The sequence below is a fragment of the Streptopelia decaocto genome (genome assembly GCF_964273445.1).
Source record: "Streptopelia decaocto genome assembly, chromosome: 1".
NCBI lineage: Eukaryota > Metazoa > Chordata > Aves > Columbiformes > Columbidae > Streptopelia > Streptopelia decaocto.
In genome coordinates this window covers 152,969,353-152,994,599 of record NC_138663.1, presented here as the reverse complement: position 1 = coordinate 152,994,599, position 25,247 = coordinate 152,969,353, and the positions used below count along the sequence as shown (strand labels likewise).

Sequence of the window (25,247 nt, the reverse complement as noted above, 5' to 3'; positions counted from 1 at the left end):
GACCCCGGAGCGGAGCAGGGAGAAGAAAAAGTGAACGAAAAATAATATTTTTTTTTAAAACAAGGAAAAAAAAAAAAGGAAAGCCCCGGGTGGGGGTTCGCAGCGTCAAAACGTCCCTCGCTCTCCCCTGACGAGATCCGCAGTGCGCGCCGCGGCGGCAGGAGAAGCCGGGCGTGGGACTTGCGCCACCGCGCAGCCCAGCGCGGAGGAGAAGGAAGGAGGAGCCGCTCCAGCCGCGGCCGTTCCCACCGCGGCGCCTTCCACCCGCGATGCTGTCGCTCTGCTGCTGCTACTGCTACTGCTACTACTACTGCCCCCGCCGCGGCGGGTCCCCGGCGCAGGAGCGCGGCCAGCGGCAGCGCGCCGCCGTAGCCATATAAGCGCGGCCCCGCCGCCCCGCCGCCGCCGCTCATAGGGCCGCCGCCGGGCCGCCGCGCTGGTTGGGCGCCGTGCGTGTCACTTATCGCCGCCGCCGTGGCGGGCGGGGCCGCGCCGCGCCGAGCCCAGCCGAGCAGGGCCGGCAGGTAACACCCCCCACCCCCTTCCCTCCTCCCCGCGCCGCAGGCGGCCGCCGGAGTGAGGGAAGAGCCCACTCGCTCTTAGTCACGGAGAGGCTGGGCGGGAGGCGCAGCTGGCCCACGCGGAGCGAAAGCAGGAGGGAAAAGTAAAATGAAATAAAATAACTCCCCAGTCTATCTTTGCTAGAAGTGAGCGTTTTTCAAGTACACTGCTGTTTAAAGAGCGGGGAGGGCTCGGGGGTACCCCGCACCTTCTCCTCTACAGCGGGGGGCAGCACCCCAGGGACAGCCGAGCTGCCAGCCCTGCGCGGGTAAGGGCCGCGTCTCCGCTGGCGCGGAGCTCCCCGCGCAACTTTCTGCGAGTGCCCCGCCAGGGGTGGGGAGGGGCAGGGGGCTCTCCCGCGCCCGATCTCGAGCTGGCCCCTTCCCAACGGGGTCTCTGAGTTTTCAAAGTTTACTTGGTTACGTGACAATTAGCCACGGACCGTCCCGAAATAAAGAGGAGTTGGACACGCGGAGCCCCTTCAAAGGGATGCGGAGCGGAGGGTTCCGAGGGGCACTGAAGCCTGCTGCGGGTTCCCTCGCCTTTCCCTGGTGATCGTTCAGTGCCTCTTTCTTGCCTTCCACACTTTTTTACTTTGGCGGGGGGGGGAGGGCGTAATTTTCGGATCCAGTTGCTTTTCATATCCCGCGCATCTCGCCGGCACCTGGCCCTTTTATTTAATTTTATTATTACTTTCAGGCCAGAGGGAGTTACCTGTGGGCAGCTCTGGAGATGCTTCCCCAGCGGCTCCGGAGGGCCCCCGAGGGGGTGCGGAGGGCTGCGGAGGGGGGTCGTGCAAGGGGTCGCCGCGGCCCCCGCGTGTGTGCCCGCCGCTGGGCTCCCGGCGCGTCGCGGCACTTCCACGGGGCCACAGCGCCCACTAGCGGCCAGTGGCTGCCCTCCACGTGGTGGTGGTGGGGGGCTGGGTAGCTGTACCCCTGTGCTGTGCCCCCTCCGCAGCTCCTTACGCGTCCTGCGCTGCCCGGCGCCTACGCGGTTCCTCCGCAAAAGGTACCTGCCGGTACCGCTGCCGCGGGTGGTGGGACCGGGCTGGGAGAGGCGGCACACGCGTACGGTCCGCACCGAGTGCCGTACCGTGGCTAAATACTGGTTGTATAAAGTTATAGTCACTCCTGTAAAATGAGGGGGGTTGCCGAATTTCTTCCAGGAGGGATTTCTTGCCAAAATAGTATCTGCAGAAAGGATTAAAAGTTATATCCCAGTTAAATTACGGGGCTCTTTCTGTCATTTTCCTACCTTTTAGTTAAGGCATGCAAAGAACGCGCTGCAAAAGACCGTAATGTAGAGCCAGTTTCGTTTAATTTTATTCCCGAGGAAATGTGGGCATTTACTTTTAAATCGGGTGCTCGTTAGGCTTTTAGACGAACGCGAAGAAACCCTTATAAGGAAAGCGGCTGGCACTGTAATTTATTTTCCTGATCAATTTGGAAGAAAATTAACGCCTTCCCCCCTTTTTAACTAAACTGGTGTTTCAGCCTTCGCCACCCTGCCTGGCAGAGACCGCTCCTCTCGCCCGCATCAGAAGACGCGCTCGATGCCCCATAGATTTTGTGTTAATTGTGTTTGGTAGTTCTCTAATGAAATCTACCACTCGGGAAAACAAGGAACTCAGTTTGCTTTTCGCACAAAACATCGAATCCGTTTTAAGTAAACTGCTTAATTAAATTTAATTTGCAGTGAGAAAGGAATTGCAGATCCGGCGACGCAATTTGTTGGAAAAGGATCTGATACCCAGGACGGAAACTTAGCGCTCAAGTGAGAGAGAGAGATTGGGTATCTATGCACATCGAGGGGCATCAAAGGAGAGCTTCGCCAGTGAGAGGAGGAAAGTACTTAATTATTAAACTTTTAAACAAATGTGTGGTGTGTATCCAGTCGTGAGCCAATGTAAACACTGAGCCTGATAAATGCTTCTAGCAACAGAGACGTGTAAAAGAGGTTTACCTCAATTTTGTAATGCTGCTCCTTCTGTTTGTTTTGAAGCAAAAGGTTACGAGCGGTGTTTTGTAAAAGCTGTGAGTAAACGGTGACCTCTGGCTCTCCGTATCCTTGCTTTAAGTAAACGGGAGGAAATGAAGAGCCCTGGTATTGTCTGAAAATATCCTCCTGTAGCTAAATATATCACTCGACTTCTATTGTCCAGCGGCTAATCATTTTACGTAAATACAGCTGTTTTAGCCTGCTCACCAGCACCTTATTGATGCACAATGTATAAAAATCCGCGCTGATAAAAATCACTTTTAACTAAGAACTTAGAGAAAACCGGGAAGTTATCTCCAAGATAGCCCAAGCAGCAGAGTTTAAGACATACGAAGAAACTCGGGCTCGGTGGCTGCTCCGCTCGGGTCACCCTTTTTGCCCGAGGGGCTGATCCCCGCGGCTGGGGTGGGTGAGAGGGACGCTTGCTGCGCCGCGGAGTTATTCGTGGGTCTGAACGGAGCGGGGCCGGGCGGGGAGGCGGGAGCCGGGGCCGGGCGGGAGCGGGCGGCGCAGCGGCGCTCGGAGGAGCGGCGGCGGCGCGGAGCCCCTGGGCAGCCGCGGTGCGGCCGCGCTCGCTTCACGGCCCTGTCCAGCCGACGAGCGCTGCATCGGCCTCCAACTTTCCCGTCTGGCTTCCGAAGAGCAGCAGGAATTACCTCGGACAAGGAGGAAACGTGAGAATACGGGCTGGGGAGAGGGATTTAAAGGCAAAAAAAACCCCAAAATATTGGGGAAACTAGCATCCGGCTTTGGCCGCAGTAGTGGCCTCTCTGGGGGCTATGTCGGGGTGAGATCCCGGCAGGTATTTCGGGTTTCGCGGGGAAGGCAGTTTCCTGGAAGACAAACTCGCAGGGGACAGGCTTCTGGGGGGAGGAAATCCTGCCGCGGCCGTGGGAGCGGCGCCGCAGTCCCTCTGAGCCCGGGCGGCCCGGAGCGGCGGCTGGGAATGGACGGACGGATGGATGAGCAGGGCCAGCGAGCAAATGAAATCTGCTTTTCTCCTCTATCTTCAGGGGAAAACCGGGACTCTGCCATTTGCACCGCTTAAACCTTTATTTCCTGTACTTGAGCCGGCCTTATGGCAAAAAATCTGGTTTATTGTAAAATAACCCATTTCAGCTCCTTTCCAACAGTGATGGAAGCAACAATTACATAGATATTAGTTCCAATCCTACAAAATCTGTAACAAAAAGGCAGCTAATATGAATGGGATCAGGATTGGGCCCACAATCCCAGATTCTCTTTTAAATACCAGTTTAAACATCAAGAATGAGAATACATGGGATAGGAAATTTTTTATTAAGCGGAAAATCTCAACGTTATTCATCACTACTTGCAAACTTACCAATTTTGAAAGTCAAAAAGAGATAACTCGATACAATTACTCCTAAATTTAATGAGGACAAATGATCGCGTGATTGACACTTACTGATTTAAATGGATTGTTTATTGTTTGTACAAAAGGCCAAGTGTGCCAGATACTTTGAAAGAGCTCTTAAAATAACATTCACACCATAACAATGTATTTTCTGCATTTACGGTAGAGTGAGTATGTATCTAGATGTTAATTTGTCTCTCCATGTCTGTTTTATAAACACAATTTTGGTTAACCATAGCTTCTTAGAAAATGAGCTTGGCTACTCCAAAATACAGCCATAGAATTCAAGCAGCCTGATAATGAAAATCAGACAAAAGTTGGTGCATACTAACCACACATTTTAATTCTCCATTTTCACTTATTTTTTATAGTGATTTTCAGTATCACTCTGTGAAAACAAAATTTGGTAATTTGTAGTTTGCGATATGTGGGGTGGGAAACAACCTGGAATCAAACCTCTACTACACAACCAGACTTTAACAAAGGTCTATGTCCTATTCTGCAGAGCTGATGGTTAGAACCCTCGGTTCTATGTGTCAGTCCAGAAAAGACAATCAGAAGTGTTTGCTTGTTCAGTATGGAAATGTCAACTGGAGAGCACTGAGCCTCTGTTGACTAACAAAACAGTGGCATGGGGAGAGGGGGATAACCCTGAAATGCACACATTTGGGGGTAACAAGCATGAAAATGGAACAGAGGTGGGTGAAAGTCATAGTTCAGCTCCAGCTGGACTGGCCTGTTGGTCTGAAACTGCACCAGCCTGGGCACTTCCAACACCTCCTGCCTTGGAATGAGCCTTAGGCACACAGGCAGCTCCACAGTTCTCTTCTGAAATGCAAACTGAAAAACATTTATCAAATTGAATTTCACCTGACCTTGCACTGAGTTGAGACCCTACAATAACAACTAATCATTTGCCTGCTGCTTGCCAATCAGACAACACATCCCCAAATAGTCTGAAAATGTTTAACAGAACACTTCATGCAGCTGAAAGTGAACCACAACCAACGCCTTTGTATTTGGTGTGCATGCACAAAATGGCACAGAAACTAAAAAATTGGTAAGAGGGCATGTTAATGGCATCAGGAACAGGTTTACGATCTTCAAGTCAGCAAGGACAAGAAGAGAGGGTGAGGTATATGAAGTGGCACAAAGCTTAAGAGAAAAGTAGAGACAAGGAAGATAGATCCTTCTTTTTCAAGACAAGATAGGTGCAGATGAAATATTGATATTTTAGTATAATATGGACATATCTGTCTATACGTAGGTATGTAGTTGCTCGGCGGCTTAGACAGCTCACCAACCTAATTGTCTCTGCTTTGCTAAGCTTCAAGGACACCAGCTCTCTAAGACATTTCACAGCAGTCAGCTTTCAACTTGTGCTTGGAAAAAGGATGATAATGAACACGGGAAGTTCAAAGGGCAGTTTAACAAATCTCCAAAGTAACAGCACACTGCTAGGATACTGCTGTAAGGCCTTCCACTCTCTCCTGCCTCTGCCGGATAGATGTATTGTTTGGTATTAAAATAATTCTCCAGGACATTTATGAACAGGGGTTGGGAAAACTTAAGATCTCTTCTGTCATCATATACGGGAAATGAATTCTGCACAAGGTAGGTGGCAATAAAAAATGCCTACTGGCTTCCCTGAAGCAGGGGAGGAGGAAGGAAAAAAACCTCAAACATACAAAAAAAACCACCCCAGAACAACCCCAAAACTGTTTAACCAATATTTGAAGTCCGAAACTTCAAACAGTAATGAAATAAAAACACCCAACACAACTTCTAGCAGCAATTTCTCTAGGTAAGTTAATATCCTCATACAGACTCTCCCCCCAACTCATACTCAATCGCTACATACAGTCTACATTCTAACCTACTTCCTATTAGACAGAAATCAAGATTTAAGGGAATGTAAGAACATTTCAAGTTCTTATCATCACATGTCAACTTTTCCTCCTCCCACGTGCACCTCTCTATTTTCCTAGAAATCAACAGTACCCCTGAAGTCTTACAGTAATTTTAAAAAGACAACCACAGAATAATGGAAATGTGACATATATCCGCACTGGGTCTACAAAAAGCTATCTAACAAATACAGAATGTTTTAAGACAGTAAAGACACAGTGGTTTCTACGAGCTGAACCTCTGCCCACCCCTCCCCCCCACCAAAAAAAAAAAAAAAAAAGCAAAAAAAAAAAAAGGCTGTTTTTCCTTCTGTGAAAGCACAGGGGAGGTGCGGAATAGCAGAAGGGGTGATCCAGTTGTGATAGGACCTTTTGTCCACAGAGTAGTCCTAAAGGTGCGATCGAAAATAACTTCTCAAAGTCTGAGCCTATACAGTGTTAAGTGTAAAGAACAAACACTACTGTTTAGCAGCAAATTAATGATGCAGAACAAAATGCTTGGAACCACAGCTGCATGTATCAGAACTTTGCTTCTTGCATTTAGAAGAGGAGAGGAAACAAAAATGCATAGGTCTGTTTTGAGTATTGACTTTTAATAGCTTGTTTCTTGTGAGGGAACAGGGGATGTTTTCTGTTTTAGAAATATAGGTATCAGTTGAGCTTTAATACAGCCTGTTCCTTCCAACAGGTCACGTACATGATTTATTTGGCTTCAGCTTTTGTTTTTATGCATTAAGCAACCTTCAGCTTTCTTTTGTAATACAATATATAGACAAATTTCAGTACAGCAATAGTGTACGTGTTTTACTGTCTTCACATTTTTCTTGACATACTGGACAAAGCAATACACATCAGTCTGCCCCCAAGTCAAGGTATCATACAAAGCATGCTGAATACTGCTTTCAATGGCACCCTGAACTTGCTCCCGTATGTGCCAAATCTACAGAAACAGATCCTTTGGGAATATCAGGAGTTATTTCCAACTTTGCCAAGTGACATTCAAATGTTCAGGCAATGACTGGTAAATTTCATTTTACGATTACTACAGATGCTGCATACCAACAGGAAAAAAAAAAAGTTGTAGAACTGGACAAGCTATAGTAATCCAGGTTTCAGCAGAAGAATTATATACAAAAAGGGGACTTTTATATATAGTTTTCAATCCATAGTCTCATTTTTCAAAATGAAACCTGCATATATAAATGGATAACATTCAAGATCTGTATATGAATAACGGTTGCTTTCTGGCTAAAACAATATATTCAGACAGAATCTCACTTTCTGTTTTTTACTTCAAGTATGCTAGCCAGTCCAGTCCTTTGGGAGAAAAACTTCCACTTTTAAATCCTTTAGGATCTATCAGATTAATTATATGGTGATAACCTTAACTTATACAATATACTATATTATGAGGTGAACTGAAAGGGATTAGATAGCTAAGTATCGGCTCGTGTGCAGTAAGCCAAACAGCTGTTTAAACATGATACTACAGCTGAAATAAGTCTCTATCAGAATAAAACCCAACATTCATGAAAACAGCAGCAGCCATCAAAAGCATTCACAACTGCAGGGATTTTTTTACTGTGTGTAACTTTGCATTATAATAGGAGAAGCCACAATAGTTTAAAGCAAATTTAAAAAAAATACCACTATAGTTTTGAATTTAATAATGTGAATTGTCACTCTTATAGCCGTTTATACACATGTACTAAAAAAATTTACTTAAACATATGAATTTAAGACTTTCACTTTATTCAGCAAATTGGTTTATTTACACAATGGGGAACGCTGGTTGAATGCTGTCAATGTAATAAAAACAAATCTAACAGAAACAATACTGAGCTCTATGTATTCATAGCAGAAATGACAAACTATTTCCTTACCTGTATTCAGGAACATTAAGCGCAACAATGGGACAGTATCATAGGACACTGATTTAACAATAAACCACAGAGGTCCAGTAATACTATGGCAATTTACTCATGTATTTACTGACTTTTTTAAAAAATTAAAATAATTAAAAGTCAGCAATACCAGTATAAAGTTTTGTCAATTATCAGAGTCAAACTCTGATGAATAGGTCAGTAAAACCTTATCAGATCATCCACAATTCAAAAAGCGACCTGATCTGCTTCAGACCACTAGTACAGAAACAAAATCAATGAGAATAGATTACCCTCTAAAAGGCAACAATGATCTGATAAGGGTTTAACTTAATCAAAGTTAAAAAAAAAAAATTAAGAATTGCAGAGCACAGCCCCTATTAGAACAAGCTAACTTTCCAGACTTTCAAAAAAGACAAAAAAAAAAAAAAGGGGGGGGAGGGAGGTGTGTGTGAAAAAAAACCACTTCAACATGAAGCTACCATACAAAGTTGTTTTTTTTTTTTTTTTTTCCTTTTTGTTGTTGTTGGGGTTTTTTTGTTGGTTTCCTTTTTTTTTTTTTTTCTTTAACGAGTTCAGAGTTGCAATTTAATCCTGGCTTTTTAGTGAGAAAGACAGTTTGGGCCTAGACTTTCCTTTGCCCAGGATAATTTTTTGCTCTTCCTTTTGCTGACGTTGCCTCTCTTGTTCTAGTTTCATCCTCTCCTCATGAATCTTTCTTTGTTCTTCAACAATTTTCAATTGTTCTTCAGCCTATGTATGAAAATGGTAGAATTTAGGCCAGCATATTTTGTAGTCATAAAAGCAATTTACAAGTCCGCATTAACTTCCAAACAGGTCCAATCCTGCACAGGTATGTAAGCAGTTCTACCTGAGCTAGACACCATACCTGGTTTCAGTGAAACTATTTATAAAATGGTCATTTGAATTGAGTTCAGAAGAAACACTGAACATTTTCTACTGCTAATGTACCAAAATCTTGAGTGCTTACATGCAATGTTTTTCAGCATTGCTTTGCAAACAATGTATTACGTTTTATTAGTCGGTGTATATCGAGAGAAATTCCCCTGACACCTGTCACATGTCAGATGAAGGCACAATAAAAGGAAGTAAAAGACCTTCAGAGGTCTCCCTGCTCTCATCTAAAACCCATTTAAAATCCCCTCTTAACTGAAAACCATCTTTACTTGATTTGTAACAAGTCAATCCTTGCACTGACTTATGGTTCTTACAGCTCTCCCAAAGGTCTTCTAAAGGTGCTTATTTTGTTCATTACATCAGTTAATACTTTGAATTTTCTATTTGTCCTGTTTCCACCACGTGAGGTTGGGAAAGAGTAAAACAGGAAGACATCTAAAGCAGATGTAGTTCAAGCAAACATTTTAAAGCATCATCATCTTTACCTGAGAAAGATGTAATTACTTGGGTAATTGAAACCAATAGAGTTCAATCAGGATTTAGAAGCATCTTAGTTTGGCTTACCATTAATTGATTAGAATCAGCTAAGTCATACTGAATGTTCTCATGAAGCAGCCACCTGCTTAAATAGGCACAGAGACCAACACAAACTAGAATTTCATAACTTAAGACATCTTAAGCTTATGCTGAAAAGTCCCTTTCAGCACTTGTACATCAACATTATACTAGTCTTGTATCCAGTTTGTACTTGTCCTGCTCAACAAAACAGAATTAGTCACTTCTGTTCTAGAAGCTGAACATCTGTAAACAGTTCAACATTTCCTGGGAGATATAGACAAAATATACTTTTTGAATTCTGAAGGTAGCTATCTTCCTCTAAATTAAGTGCACCTGAACTATTTTCTCAGATGAGTGTTACCGCTAAGGATCTGGTCTCTTATGCTCAAGGGAAGGACAGCAACATTACTGACATAACCAGCAACAGACAAGTTAAACTCCAGAAAGGGCTGATTTGTTTGGTTTTAATTGTGTTGCAAATCAGGCAGAGGGACCTGTATTCCCCTACAGAATGGTTAACTGCATCTTCACATACCAGTTTAGCTTGTGCTTCTGCAATTTTTCGATTATTCTCTTCTAGTATTCGCTCTAGTTCCTCACGCTTTGCACGCTCTTCTTCCTAAAGGGGAGGACAGGGCAAGATGTTAGTAAAGTAAAATATTAATTCCTGCATGTTCACTAATCTTTCTCAGAATTCTTCTGTGAACTGACTTAAAGTGGCAGCTTTACAGCCACCTATTTTGTCTCACAATGGTAAACTGTGCAGCCACTAAAACTGGTTTCTAGTACTCAATTTATATCACCCCGCCCAGTCCAAACAGCAACCAACTAAACCCTCCCTAATCATAGAATCCTGACAATTTATTACTAGAATTTTAACATCACACAAATCAACAAGGACAACTACAAAAACTGGATAGTATTTACCAAATTAAAAAGTAATATAGAAAATATAAATAAAGTGAATAGTTTGTCTCACCAATTAAGTATACCTACGTATTCTTTACCTATACTCCTTTAATCAGCATTAAAAGTTGAATATTTACTGTCTTGTCCAGTGTCCTGCAGAGTGTGCTCCTCGGCTGCCATACGCGCCAGCTTCCTCTTTAAAATGATTTGTACTGTTAGCTTGGCAATACCTGCATCAGCAGCTCAACCATTTATAAAGAAACAACATACAAGGAAGGCTGAGCTGAGGAATGCAGATGTTTATGATAAGAAGGAACAAAAATATGTAAATCAATCCTAAGGCAAACAATTAATAAGAAAAATACATTTACTGTTAGTGAAAAATACAAATGGCAATCCATACTTCATGGAGCTATGGGCTTCTTTCATGGGGAGAATGGACTTAACATTCAGTATTTTGACAATTTTAAGACAGCTGAAACTGTCATTTGCAGTCTGAACTTGGAATTCAGGAGTCCAGGGAAGACAAGATCAGGAAATAAAGCCTTGTAATTGTTGTTTTCTTGGTGAAATTTATGGAATTCTTTTATGCAACTCATAAATATGAAGACTGCGTGAAAGTTTTTGAGGTGTTTCAGTTCACGTAATATATATCCGGATTATTTTAATATTTGGAAGATTTAAAGTTAGCCAGAGGTTTGTGTCTGTGCAAGAAAAAAAAGTTAATATGAACAAAGCAAGCATACGAAGAGAAAACTTCTTACTATGACTAGTAACCAGCTACTAGCTAGCACACTTCACTCCAGGCATGGAAGTTTATTATGCGTTACAAACAACTGATGGGAATTCTCCACACCACATCAACAATAGCAAAAATACTTATAAAAAACCCAAAAAGGCATCCATCTGAACAAATTAAAACCTCTATACATGAAGCATTTGCTGACTACAAACATCTAAATTCAACTTAAACTCTTAGTAAGGTTTGAATTTGCAAAACAAGTGTAATATTCTTCATATTTGTTTCAACTCAGTGTTCCATGTTTTTTGTTTTTTAATCTAAAGATATTACGGTACAGAAAAGCCACGCTTAGTATGGAGGGGAAAGCTTCATTGCTATTGTCTTCCCTTTTGTAAGCCAATCAAAACATTAATTTCAAATAAAATGTGTAGAAGGTACAGAGTGAAAAAAGCATTTGAGACTTCGGATTATTTAGCATGATTTCCCTTTACAGTTTAAAAGTTTGTCCTGAAATTTCTGGATCCTGGAATGATTGGTGCAGGCAGGCATCAAAGCCTTTAGTAGCAAATTACTGTCTCACAGAAAGACATTTTCAGCTTCTGCTCCAGCTGCTGATTTAAAAAAGAAAAAATACACAAAACACAAAAACCCAAGTCACATGTTCAGCTTGACTTCAGACAAGGGCAACCTGCTCTTTTATAACTTCTAGGGAAAAAAAAAAAAGGAGTTGTTAGTAGTTATTAAAAATGGATATAATGATTTGGACATAGATCCTTCATGAAGACGTGGGTGGGCTTATACTCGAAGTCCCAGAATTAGTCCAACGTACGCTCAAGGAAAACGTTCATTTTAAATGAAAAGTAAGAAACCTATTTGTTAAAGACAGGTACTGCAGCTCACTGCTGGACCCTGCTTTTTGCCTGACTGAAGGCAAAAGCCTCTTACAGTCTAGGTAAACGAAATGAAACAAATGAAGGATACATAATTACAGATTTTCAACACCCTTCCCCAAAAATGAAAGGACAGCTGATAAATCCTGCAGCCATGGCAAAAGTTTCACACAATTCTGAAATATGTAGGTCAGTTCCATTAAAAATCAACTATCCTTGTTCAGGTTTTAGGAGAATAACTGTTTAAGTATCAGTGAGCTCCTCTGAATAGGCTAGAAATTAAGTTTCGCAGCAATGCAAGCTTATACGAGAAGGGAATTAGATTTGCTGTATTCCATCTCTTTCTGAACCGAACAGGAGGCACAAACCGACACTGAAAGTTTTGCCATGGACTGTCTCTACTTTCCAAACGACCGAGCGTTACCTCTCTGGCTTTTTGTGCTGCAAGTTCAGCTTGTCGCTGTCGCTCGAGTTCTTCGAGCAACTGTTTTTCCATGATGCGCTTAGCCTCCTCCACCCTGCGGAGAACCTCTCGCTCAATCTCATCCTTCCTTTTCTCCAACTCTTCTTCTACACGTTTAGCCACAAGCTCTTCCACTCTTCGAGCAGTTTCTTCCTCTATGAGTTTCTCTTCAATTTCTTGTTGACGACTACAAAATGCAAACATGAGGATTACCTTTTTAATCCATAAAGAATGGTTACACTCAAACAAACTCTTTCAAATACACAGCATCAGCCACCTTACTGTTAAACCGCTTTTTAACAGTTTTATATGTTATACACACAGATTATATATTTAAAGAATGTTTTGCCCTACATTTAAGGAAAATGAATATTCAGGCATACAGTGTTCCTACCACAGGAACCCATTCAGACCATACCATAGTTGGTATCTCTTCATATCTTGAGACACTAAGCTTAAGCAGATAGCTTATCATACTACTACTGCTACCCCACCCAACTTTCATCATCCTTCATATCCTTCAGGAATTTAAATGGTCTCAATTTTAAGCCACATGCAGCAATAATATCTTGTAAAATCTTGTCTTAAAGCCACCACCTCAGAGGCACCAAACTAACCTATAATAACAAAAACAGAAGACAGAAGCAATTAAACTTGTAATTTGAATATTTTCACAAGAATTCCAGGTGTTGCATCTGTAATCTAGTTATCAAATCATTTATCTTATCAAATTGCAAATACCTCAGGTCTCCTTAACCTCTTTATTGCAGCACTCTGTTTCTACTGTAATTATCCAAAGTAAAATATACCAGTACCAAGCGCTAAGTAAATCCTTGCAAACTTTACAGTTTTCTATGCTCTTAATTTTGGAAGTGTTTTCAAATGTCTTTGTGTCTTTATTTTTGTTTAGCAGCAGCAATATCACTTAGCCTTATCACTGCTGTAAGTTTTCCTTAAAAATGATACAAAAATATTAGGTCAATGTGAAGGTTTATTACCAAATGCAGAAAAAAATCTTCCAGAAAGCAATTACTATTACTATGGCAATTAGGTATCCAAAGACCAACAAAATTGAATACTGTATAATTATGTTTCACGTAGTACATATAGTACTATTTATTTATTTAGAACTATTATGAGATTTGAGAAGGCTGTTCTTTTTAACCTTGAAATTGAACTTTCAATTTAAGTATTCCGTGAAGTACGAACAATCTTATAAGCTTATCTTCTGGCCTGTCAGCAGCAGAAATTCATGATTTAGAATAACAACTGCTGTTGTAATATCCTAATATCCTGTCACTTTCATAGAATGTTTGCATTTTCCTATCTTATTTATATAAGAGACATAAACCCAACCCATTGAAAAAAAAAAAAAAAAAAAAGCTACAGGACCTATTAAGTTCCAGTGTACAATTTGCAAACACGCAACAGAAGATACTGAAGTATGGGTTACTGGGGTGAAAGGCTCCCAATTTCTCCTGTTTGTGTATCTTATTTTCAAAAGTGTGCCAAAACAGAAGGGTAGTCCATTTCCTTCAGTAAAAAGTTTTAGAACCCTCAACTTAAACATTCAGCCCAGAAGACAAATTTTATTCTTAAGTTCCTCAAGAGATAGCAAACTTATCTGGTGGCACATTAGGCCAGCATTCACTTTTCCTAAAGTGATACAAAATACCTTGTAGTGATTTTTTCAGAAAAAATAAGCAAAACTAGACCACCAGCACAATCTAGAAAAACACACCAACCTCCTTCTGTTAGTGTCTCTGCCAAGCCACTACCTGCAATCCTTTTTAGACAAGTTTTTATATATGCTTTATATACTAAATACCCTTTTAACTTTAAAGGTTTTTCCTCCCTCTTATGAGTATTTATTCAGCAGTAAGTACCCTCACTGTCCTGTACTGAAACAGCCTGGCATACATAAGAGGCTGCTCTACAGAAACCATTCTTCAGAAAGCCTGTAATCACATGTTTTATTCAACTATTTTAGCTTTACATTTAACATCAGGGAAATCTAGAATAAAAATTAGCTAATTGAATAAGATAGTACATAATTACAAAAAAAAACCCAACAAACCACCATGACACTCATGTCTGAAATAAGTTTTCAAATATCCTCAGCAATTGATGACATACTCAAATTAAGCACTGTGCCTGCACACGTTTCATTCTTCTTACCCAAACAAATTTCATTCAAATTTAATTAAACGAAACAAATGTATCTTTTCACATTCATAGGCAATAACAAAATTACAAATATATAATAATATATATAATGGGTTTGAGTTTATCAAGAAAATCAAATTCTAAACACAGATAGGAATCTCAGTGATTTATTCTGTAGTTTATACCAACTTTTTTTTTTTTAATTGCATGAACTTACAATAGTTCATACACAGGTGTAAGTTTATAATTATGACCTACTGGGCCATGACTCCAGAGTGAAATAAGTCATTAATGTAAAAGTATTCTACTACATTTCATTAACTTCTTAAAGACTTGTTTAAAAAAAATCTGCAGATAAGAAACTGCTTACATTTCAGCAGATTTCTAAAGGGGAAAAAAAATCATATTTGCAACACCTTTACAGAAAACTAGCATTATAGGAAAATGCATAAGTTAGGCTACATATTAAGATTTGAACAGAGAAGAAAATCGCTTCCAATACATGGACTGTCCTCTAGTTAATTCAGTCAGCAAGAGTATACACTAACATATATAACACAATTTACAGATGACTTACTAATATACCATAGTTTTCTACTTTAATGTTATATTGCTTTTTAAAAAAAAAATTAAAGTGGAAGTATCAAATTCTATACCAGATCTTTTCCAATATTGTTTCTCTCTCTAGAGTTTACTATTCTGTTGCCGATATCACTCAAATGTCATATTCCTCCTATACAGACTTCATGAGCATTTTGATATTTCAAAGCTAACTTATATAGAAAGCTTGCTCACATATGAACTAAACCAGTTCCAGAATACTAAGATAAACTATTCACTATATTCTCAAATTGTTAACCACATTACAATTCATCATCACAGATACACATGGAATATTTTTATTAACTGAGGTACTGAAGAAAATTAGAAACCACAAAATTAGGACCAAGACCCAAAAGGCCTTCCACATTTTCATGTGTGTTTGTGTTACTATGCAAGTTTTTTATGACCTCGCTGTCAAATTCTTAAGTTGGCAAAGGAGATTACTGATAAACGGAAATGGTAATTTGGGGTGATCACGCCTTCTGAACTACAATTAATATTGCATTAGAACAACATCGCTAAAATAAAATTCAAAGCTCCACCTGAGAATTCACAGAACTCTTTGGCTCCACACTTACAAACAAGAGCTATTTCTGGATTCAGTGCTCCAAAGAGCAAGGGTAACATTCAAAGAACAAGAATCACTTCATCGTGACTGTTAAATCCATTGTTACCTTCGCTGCACAAAGGTCTGTTTCATAACTTAACGATATTCTAAACATTTTAATGCACATCCAACATTCGTTAAAATAGAATGCATCTATCTCTGTAGATTTTATAAATAATCACATTCCCCACCATGAAAACTGAAACGGGGTTTCAAACGAAACAAGTCACCGTATCTCACCGTCCAGTTTGGTAAGAAAACTTTAAAAAAGACCCACAACAGCGTGAATATAATCGTTGCATAGTAATTCTTAAAACACCAAGTCGACCAACGCCGGATGCCTCGGGGCTCGACGCGCAAGGAGCCCCACGCCGGGAAGGGGAGGGGCGGGCTGTGCGGCAGCGCAGCACAAAGCGGCCAAGGCCTCGGTGGCAGAGAGCAATCGAGGAGCGGGGCAGGGGAGAAACAGCCCATCCAGTAGCGTCGGAGGCCGGCGGGGAGTTCGCACCCCCACAATGGGCGGCTTCTAACGCACCAGAGGGAGCCGGGTTTTAGGAACGAGAAGGAAGGCGGGAAAACAGGCCTCAGCGAGGGCCTAAAAGCCTTTACCCCCCCCGTCGCAGGCGGCCCTAGTTTGGGGGAGGAAGGCACGGAGGAAAAAAAGCACCCGGACACAGAAACCCCCTTTCCGTCCCCCTTCCCCCGCGCTGCCCCCCGCCTAGGCCCGGGGCTCACATTTTCCGCTGCCGCTCGAACTCCGCTTTTTTCTCCTCCTCCTCCCGCTTCTGCTTCTCGTCCAGGCTGCTGCGCTTGCTCACCGTGCGCCCGAAGATATCGATGCGGTCGGGCGGGGAGGAGGCGCGATCCCGATCGCGGTCGCGGCGGGAGGAGGGGGCCGTGTTGGAGCGGGAGCGGGACCGGGACTCGCGGCGCCGGTTCCGCTTGCTATCCCGGGACTTGGAGCGCTTCCGCACCCGCTCCTTCTCCCGGGAGCGGGACCGCGATCGGCTCCGGTTCTTCTTGTTGTGCTTGGAGCTCTTGGTGTGCTTGGAGCGGGACGAGCTCCGGCTGCGGGACCGACCCATCCCGGCAGAGCAGAGGAGAGGCCGCGCCGGCAACCGCCCGACCACCCCCGCCCCCTTCGCTAGCGGCGCCCGAGAGAGGTGCGAGGAGGCTCTGCGCGCATCAGCACTGCCCGGCCGGGCCCCTCGTCCTCTCCCTTTCCGCCGCTTTGCGCTGCGAGGAGACGGAGCAGGCCCCGAAAGCGGGAGCAAGTCCGGACGCAGGCAAGATGGCGGCCCTGGCAAAGCGGTGACTCTCCTCTTCCGTCCCACAATGCACTGCGCCCGCGTCCCAGCCGTTTGCTTCCCCCTCCCCCGCTACTGCCACCTTCGGCTTCGCGCCGGAGGCGCACGAAAGCGCTCGGTAATATTCGGCAGCCAATAGCAAGCGTCGCTCGCGTAGGAAACCCCACCAGGCAGGGCTCGTATTCCGCGCATGCGCGCAGAAGTTGCCGCCGCGGCCGGTGTTTCGGGGCGGTTATCTGTCGCCGGGGAGGAATAGGTTAGGCTTTCGAGGGTCAGGGTTAGGCTTTCAGGGGTCAACCGGTGGTCTGGAAGCTGCCCCCCTCGGCGGTGTCCCCAGCAGTGGTGCTGGACTTGTCGTGGGCCCGTTTGTCGTTAGTGCGGTGGAGCCGGTCGTGCTTCGGCCCGACCGCGGTGAGGGCGGCATTTTAAAGGGCCCTGGGGAGCGTGTGTGGAGGGGGTGGAGAGGAGCTTCAGAGGGAAAGGTTAGAGGGACTTGAGGGATTTGGAGGTTTTTCCAGCCCAGGATGCCGCTTCGGGAAACGGCCAATAACGGGAAAGGTGTAAGGGCCAGGCCAGTGGATGCTATGCCGCCTGTGGGTGTTTCCCTGGTCTCCCAGGGTAACAAGGTCCCCCTCGGCTGGTTTCCCTGCGGTAAACTTCCCGGAGGGCTGCAGCTTGCTGAGCAACCCTGCGTCCAGGGCCGTGGTGCTCCGCAGAGGAGGAATCATCATATGTTTCTTAAATTTATTTGATTATTTTTTCAAACTTTGTTTGTATTTTCATTTAAATTTCCCACTAAATTTTGAAAATTGTTTCTGAGTCCTCTGTTGCTAATGTCACACAATAAATGGCTGCTTTGACAGTACTTAGGGTGAGTTTACCTGCACGCATTCTTGTCCGTCTTTAACAATAGGTATGTAGGCAAAGGAAGCAATTTCAGGTCAGAACAAGAGTATGAACTAGTGATTCAGTAAGCACCCATGCATGAGGTTTTTATCCTAGTTCTGCCGTGTAATCACAGAATCAACTGGGTTTGAAAAGACCTCAGAGATCATCAAGTTCAACCCTTGGTCCAACTCCAGTCCATTTACTAGATCATGGCACTAAGTGCCATGTCCAATCTCAGTTTAAAAACCTCCAGGGACGGTGAGTCCACCACCTCCCTGGGCAGGCCGTTCCAATGCCTGACCACTCTCTCTGTAAAGAATTTCTTTCTAATATCCAGCCTAAATTTCCCTTGACAGAGTTTAAGCTGATGCCCCCTTGTCCTATTGCTAACTGCCTGGGAGAAGAGACCAATCTTTTATGTCAAAACAAAATTTGTGTCTGATGTTACTCTGAATTTCAGGTGAACTGGGGCAAGCTATAGATAGTTAAGTCTTCTCTCTATTTTCAGTGTAAATTAGCTCCTTGATATCTTCTACATTTTTTTTTTTGCCATTTTTAAAAATAGGTCTGCATTTTTAGTAACTTCTATGAGTACGTTTTGCAAAACATTCCATTAGTCACTGGACAAAATCCAACCTCATCTAAAGGTCTTTTCATCCGATTCTTTTATTTGACGTGTCTTATTTTTCTTGATGGAGGACTTTCTTATTATGAAATTCAGACTCACTCTACTTAGTACCAAAAATAAATGAAATTGAAGCAGGTTTGTGACAGACCACTTTGCAAGGAACAGCAGAGTAATAGACACTGTGAAACCTGCATGGCAGGAATTCCAGAGTTGTTGACCCTGGGCACACTTGTCTCTAGCTCTGGAAAAATTAGTGCAGCAGGTAACTAAGGAAGCTGACAAGCACACCTTTTAGCTCTGAACTGAGTAGCTGAGTTTCCAGCTGGCATAATTTCTACAGCAACTTCACCACAATTGAGTACTGGAGCTTTTGAATTCACATGATGCAAGAGGTTCTGGTTAAAAGTTCTGTCATAACTTTATTAGTACTGGATTCCATATTTGATATACCAAAGCTGACCTGGAATGTAGTAAAAAACAAACAAACAAACAAACAACAAAGGGACATCACTAATTGTTTTACAGTCAGTTATAAGTACAAATGAGTTTTTAGAATACAACACCTGGGTTTTCTCCTTGGTAATTCACTGTTAATAGAATACATATTTAGCACCTTGGTTGTCTGAAGAAATGTCAATTTGAACTGCAGAATTCTATTCCTATTTAGTAATACTGATTCATCAGAACTATAACATGCAATATGCAATGTTTGATGAGAACAATTCATCATGATATATTGTGTGGAATTAAGAAATTATTTAATGTGGTATTATGAAATAATTTTCCCCAATCTGTTATTGTATTGATTCATCTCAGCTTTTTAAAAACTCCAAATTAAGGAAGAGCACGAGATTTTTAATACATGTAGTAGGTTAAGGTCATTAGTCCTTTTACCTTGTTATTTATGCGGACTAAATTCTGGCGCTTCTGGTAAAAGCTCCTTTTTCTTTTTAAAAATATGTTTCTGAGAGCTGTTAAATTGGTGAAAAAAACATTCCTATTTGTGATTTATTTTTTACGTTGAATTTTGGTAGTTTTTTTTATCCTGTTACCTTATTTCTCCCAGCTTAATAGTGTGTTGGTTTTGTGTGGTTGTTGCTTGTTTTATGGTTTGTGTGGTGTTGTTTGTTTGTTTGTTTGTTTGTTTTTGGTTTACAATTGAACTGGAATTACAGTACCAAAAGAAAGTTTTGATAAATTCTAAATTTAAGTACCTTATTTCATTTCTTGTTTTCAGTTAATTGAAAGTGAAGATGGTAATTTCCCATCAGTTCCCTTCCAAAATTCTCAATATTTGATTAAACCCAAATAATTTTTTCTGGATTAAATAATATTAGAATTTTGAGTTTTTAATGGTTTGGTAGCTATACTTAATTTCTATGCACTCCTGTGTTTTTGCATTTTTCTCCACTTTAATGTATCTCAGTATATTAAAATGCATAATTTGTGTCTTAAAACGGTTGCCTTAGAGTTGAAAAACACCTTATTTGACAGCCAAATGGTGGCATAATGAATACACCTCACCCTTCTTTACCTTGGCTACAATCATCACATGAAATCTGTCAACCTGTAGGCATTTGGGGGTAGCCCTGTGGAGACACTGTTCTGATAATCTCCAGATCATACCTGCTCTCACTTAGACCATCACTTTTGTCATTAGCTGGGTCAAGAGGAATCTTGGGAGATTAAAGGTGAATTCCTTTGGTTTGTGTTAGTGTGGCACAGCTGGATGCAAGATCTTTGTAATAGGTCTAAAATGGAAGAACCGTGGAGGGTAAGCAGAGAGAGAAAGCAAGAGAGCATAATAGGATAAAGTGTTTGGTATATAATTTACTGTCATCTAGCATAGTCTGGGTCACAGTAGTGAGAAGGCAGGAGCAGCACAGAAGAGCTAAATTCTTGGAAGGAAAAAAAAGGTGGTTTGAATGTATGCGGGTCCTTTCGAAGTAGCTATTTCAGCCTGACTTTATTACAAGGTCAGAAACTATGTATACAAGGTTTGGGCTTTTTTAAAAGTATGAGTCAGCACTGTGATTCATGTCACATAGATGACAGAAGCTGTGCAGGTGTAGAAGTTGTGTTACGTAATCACTTTTTTTTTTTTTTTTTTTTTTTTTTAAACACCTATTGCCAAAGTTGCTTGTTTTGCTTATGCATTTTCTGTCAGCTGCTTTGTTTCTTTTAGCAGCGCTCTGGAGTTGGGAGCTGCTAAGCTGCAGAGTTGGGGAGATGAAACATCTGGAGGACCGGCAGAACAGCTGTGAGGAAGGCACAGCAGGAGCATGGAGCAGTTGACAGAAAGGAAAGTTTCTTTTCTAAAACTCGAGAGAATAAGTCATTAAAACTGCTTGTAAAGGACTCATTTGAAAAGGAGAAAAAACATGTTTAATTGAAAGAATGGAGCGGAAGCTCTGTACAATGAGAAATTAAATAAATGGAAAGGGTTTTCACATTGTACCTATAGAGAAAGGCTGGGTAGATTGTATACATTAGTATACATAAGTATAGTTATTAGCTAAAATACTCCTCTTTTCCATATGTTCAGATGATAATCATATCCTTGGAAAATGAACAATACTGCACAGAATGCTGTTGAAAGTGCTTTGTAATTTGGATATGAAAAAAGGCACAGCTTGAGTAATCAAGACTAGCGTGTGGATATATGATAATCAAATTAATTTAAAACAATATCCATTTTCATTCCCGTGTGCATTTAGTTTTAGAAAATAAATAATATTATGAAATCATGATCACCATCGGAATTTTAAAATGACATTGTCAATGTCAGAGGACATTTTATGAATTTTATTTTATGTAACTCCACTTAACAGTTTTTAATGTTTGCACTATCTTCTTTCTACACGGAAGAAGGGAAAAGGAACATTCATTTGCTTCCTTTGCTCACATTGCGTAATCTATTTAGGTCCTAAACAAAAGCTCTTGAATACTATTAGAAGTGGTGAATGTAAGTTTTGATCACAACTTAAGACACTGATCTGCAAGCTGTGTACCCATAGTGATATGCCTTTTTCTCATAGTGAATATTTTAAAAAAATCATTGATATTATGTATGCAAATGTAATGTCACATGTAAGTTTTTATGTCTGGATCTAAGACTTGGTTCATCGAAGGCTGACTAATAGAAGTCCAATCAGCCTTCTTCAGTAGCTGCATAGTTGTGGAACCACATTAACTGTAGGCATATTCTGATTTATCTGAAAGAATTCATAGCAACTGTAGGGTTTGTTATGTGTAACTAGGGGCTTAAGTCAATCAGAAATAGGTTGAGGTGTCATCATGAGGGACTGATCCAATGTGAACACTTGATAAAGCCTTCAAAAAAACACAACAAAGCAAACCAGAGTAGCAACAGACTCAAAACCAGGTTGCTCATGATCCGGTGGTTAGTACAGTGGTTAGGCTAGTTGGACAAGCAAGAAAATTGGATTCAGGTGTGTCTTCATTCATATCAATGTCCCTTTCTTCCCATGGCAGTATGTTAATCACCAGCCCAGTGTCTAGGCTAGAGGAAGGCAGGAAGGGAATTAGGGGCAAAGTCCCTTTCTGCTTCCTAAGTTGAAACTAGGTGGATTTTACAAAATTAAAAATAGACACATTGAGATGCAGGAGGCACCTGGTTGTAACCTAATTACTGTGGTACTCTGGAAACGGGGGAGTTATTTGCCCTGGATTTAAGTCTCTATTTAAAAGACTCATGTTGAATTTTATTAAATAACCATGAGAAAAGAAACAGGGCTAATCTGGAGAGCTAGAGCACAAAACTTGGCAGGTGCTGTAACTGCCCAGGTGTTGCACAACATGCCCCCTCCCACGGCCGCTGTGTTTCAAAAGGGGTGAGCCATGCTCAGTTCTTCAAAGGCTACTGTAGGCACTGCACTCAGGAGAGGACTCCCATTTTTGGCTCCTAAATAGATGAAGATGCCACCCTTGTGGTGCTGACTCAGACACCTTGGCTTTAACAGGGCGACAGCCACACCTCCCTGTACAGAAGTTCCACTTGGCTTGGTGACTCCTAGTTAGCATGTGCATTTTATGAGTTCCTAATTCTGGTTTAATTTTGAAAAACTATTTAGGTGAAATATTGGCTGTGGAAATTTTATATCCAGGATATTTTGCATATTTTATTTGTAACCAGAATTTTTCCTGCCTTTTTCTTCTTTGGTTTCTTTAAACACACTAATATGTCTAGCAGTACTACGTTTTGTTATGAATATGAAAATGACTGGGAGTGATTACTTTTTTTCTGAAATGTAGTCAAGAAGCAACTTGTTTATGACAAAAATAGGGTTGCAGGTATGGGAAAAGCATCCTACCTACACTTAAAAATTAAAACAATGTTACAGCAATTAATGGGAATTAACCCTGAAGCTTTTTTTTTTGATGTTAACAGCTGTTCTGTTAAAACTTTATCAAAAAAAGGTTGTATGAAACCTTTTTATTTTTCTTTCTTACCATCGTGCAAATTGATTAACTTTAAAATTAAAATTTGCAGACATTAATGGGCAGAAAATAGCAGTTACTACTTTCCTAAAATGTTGTGTTACAAAGTATAAGACAAATATGCTGTCTGTATGGGCAAGCCAGTTTAGCAGGAAGTCTTCCAAGTGCCAGATTCTGCCTCCTGTATTCACAAAAGTAATGCTTCATTTTGCACGTTGATTCATTAATTCATTTCCCTGACTAGCTAGGTGAAAGGTTGAAGGAATAAAGCATTTAGGCATGATGCAATTTCATTATACAGTTTAACAGAAGTTTTTTAAACCTTTTTTTAAAGCTTTTGGGGAAATCTGATTAAAATGGCAAAGGCTGAGAGACTGTACTTGTAGAGGTCTTTCCTAATGATCTGAAGAGAAAAAAAATACAAGAGAGAAAATAAGACATTTTGAAGTCTGTCCTTCTGGGAGTTTTCAAATGTCTCTCCATTCTGTTTGGAAGATATCAAAAGTCTTGTGGCATGTGACTCTGTTATTGTTCCTCATGTCCTTTATTCCTACATTATATCAGTAGTACTTGTCTGCAGGTGGTTTGATAATTTTTAAACTGCAACGATAGCAATTGTGCAGGTCAAACTGAATTGTATTTTCTTGAGTGACCTGGCTGACTTTGTTGTCCCAGCTGATGCTCTGCCACAGGGCTATAACCATAACCTTGACTTCAGCAATACTGGAACAGGGCTGTCTTGGTCAATCACAAATCTCTGAACACTGATCACACTCAGCATGAGTAGCATCTAACCCACTGCTTACGTAGTGTAGCATCATGCTGTACACAGCTCTACACACTGTAGAGTCTGTGCACACTATATTTAATCTGTCATTTGCCCTTCTGTGCATTTATTTTAAAATGGGCTTGGGGCCTGGTTCATTTGGGTCTGTGTCTAAGACAGCAATGTGTTAGAGCAGGATAGGCTTCCAAATACATGGAATATCTATTGCCTGTATGTACTTCTCTAGAGATATAGCTGACATCGATGTGTATGTGGTTCCTGGTCACTGATGGCATTTTATGTTGGTGTACAAGTCTGATAAAATTGTTTTCAGGTTTCTGTCACAGATGCTAATTACAGCTTTATGATTTCCTGGGATATAATCTTGGTAATGTGGGCAATGAAGTAAATGTGGAAGGGAATGCACCAGTCTTTCTCTTTTGTCTCTTATTTGCATTATTATCAAGTTTTGAATGAAGGATATCCTTCTACGGTTTAAACCATTGCAATGCATAGCATGGCGGTATACTTGTGTTTAGACAGTTCTCTGTATATTACTTTATGATCTGTTTTTGGAGATAAGGTAACAGCTAAGGGAGAAGAAGAAACTGTCCCTACCATGTTAAAACATGTAAAGAAATACTATATTAAAGACCGCTTTAAACCTGGGCACTGCTGATTGTGAATAAGGGTGGCAGAACATGGCTGTAGTAGAAGAACCAGTGAGTTAATCTAGTTCTAATCTAATTTCAGCTAGGATAAAGTGTGTTCTTGCTGATGAAGCAAATCTATTGAATATCAATTTGATTGTGTTGGAATGGTGTCAGACTGGGTAAACTGGATTCTTTTTGGATAAGACTAAGTCTAAAATAAAACCTGAAATATGTTAGGTTCTGTTTGAATATAAAGAAACACTGTTGTCACTGTGAGGGTGACTCATCACTGGCACAGATTGTCTAGAAATATCCTCGGAGATATTCTGGATATGGTCCTGGGCAACCAGCTCTTAGGTAGCCCTGCTTGAGCAGGGCATGTTGGACAAGGTGACCTCCAGAGATGCCTTCCAGTCTGAAGCATTCTGTGTTTCTGTGAAATTGGATTATGTATTCTAGGACTTCATCAGTTATTGGGATTTCGGTCTACACGACTGGTTTAGATCTAGTGGAAAGTAAAGCACTTCCCAAAAGCACGTGGCCTGGGCATCCAGTTCTCAGCAGGCACTTAGTTCACTGGCTTTGTGTTGCAAAGAGCTGCTTGCTAATGCAGATATAGCCACTAACGTCACATAGAGCTGAGTTAGCAAGTCCTTTGGTGTTGGCTTCTTTTCTCGGAAGCACATAGATATTGCAGAAAGCGCAGGCCAAAAGTTGACACAATTACTTTGCATATTGAATCTATACAGACATAGCCCCTTAAGCCATTTTTTTTGCAGGTTAGAAGACTTTGTTATTTGGCTGCCAGCATCTAATAGATAGGCACCAGGCCAATCTGAATGTATATAGCATTGGAATATCTAGCCAATCTGAATTTGTAGACTTTCCTGCTAGTTGGTTGATGAGTTAGCACACCCTAGACTCTCTTGATTTAGCTCCTCATTGGACAATTATGTAT

At 41.4% G+C, this 25,247-nt stretch overlaps 1 protein-coding gene across 1 annotated transcript; it reads right to left on the bottom strand.

The window, feature by feature from the left end:
* Nucleotides 1-7,578: 7,578 nt before the first annotated feature.
* ARGLU1 (arginine and glutamate rich 1) lies at nucleotides 7,579-16,929 on the bottom strand. The gene is made up of 4 exons (XM_082043482.1): nucleotides 16,322-16,929; nucleotides 12,172-12,397; nucleotides 9,742-9,825; nucleotides 7,579-8,483 (listed from the first exon to the last, which is right to left on the bottom strand). Exons 1-4 carry the CDS (start codon nucleotides 16,669-16,671, stop codon nucleotides 8,319-8,321), a joined length of 825 nt encoding a protein of 274 aa, XP_081899608.1. The 5' UTR covers nucleotides 16,672-16,929; the 3' UTR covers nucleotides 7,579-8,318.
* Between the last annotated feature and the right edge of the window lie 8,318 nt (nucleotides 16,930-25,247).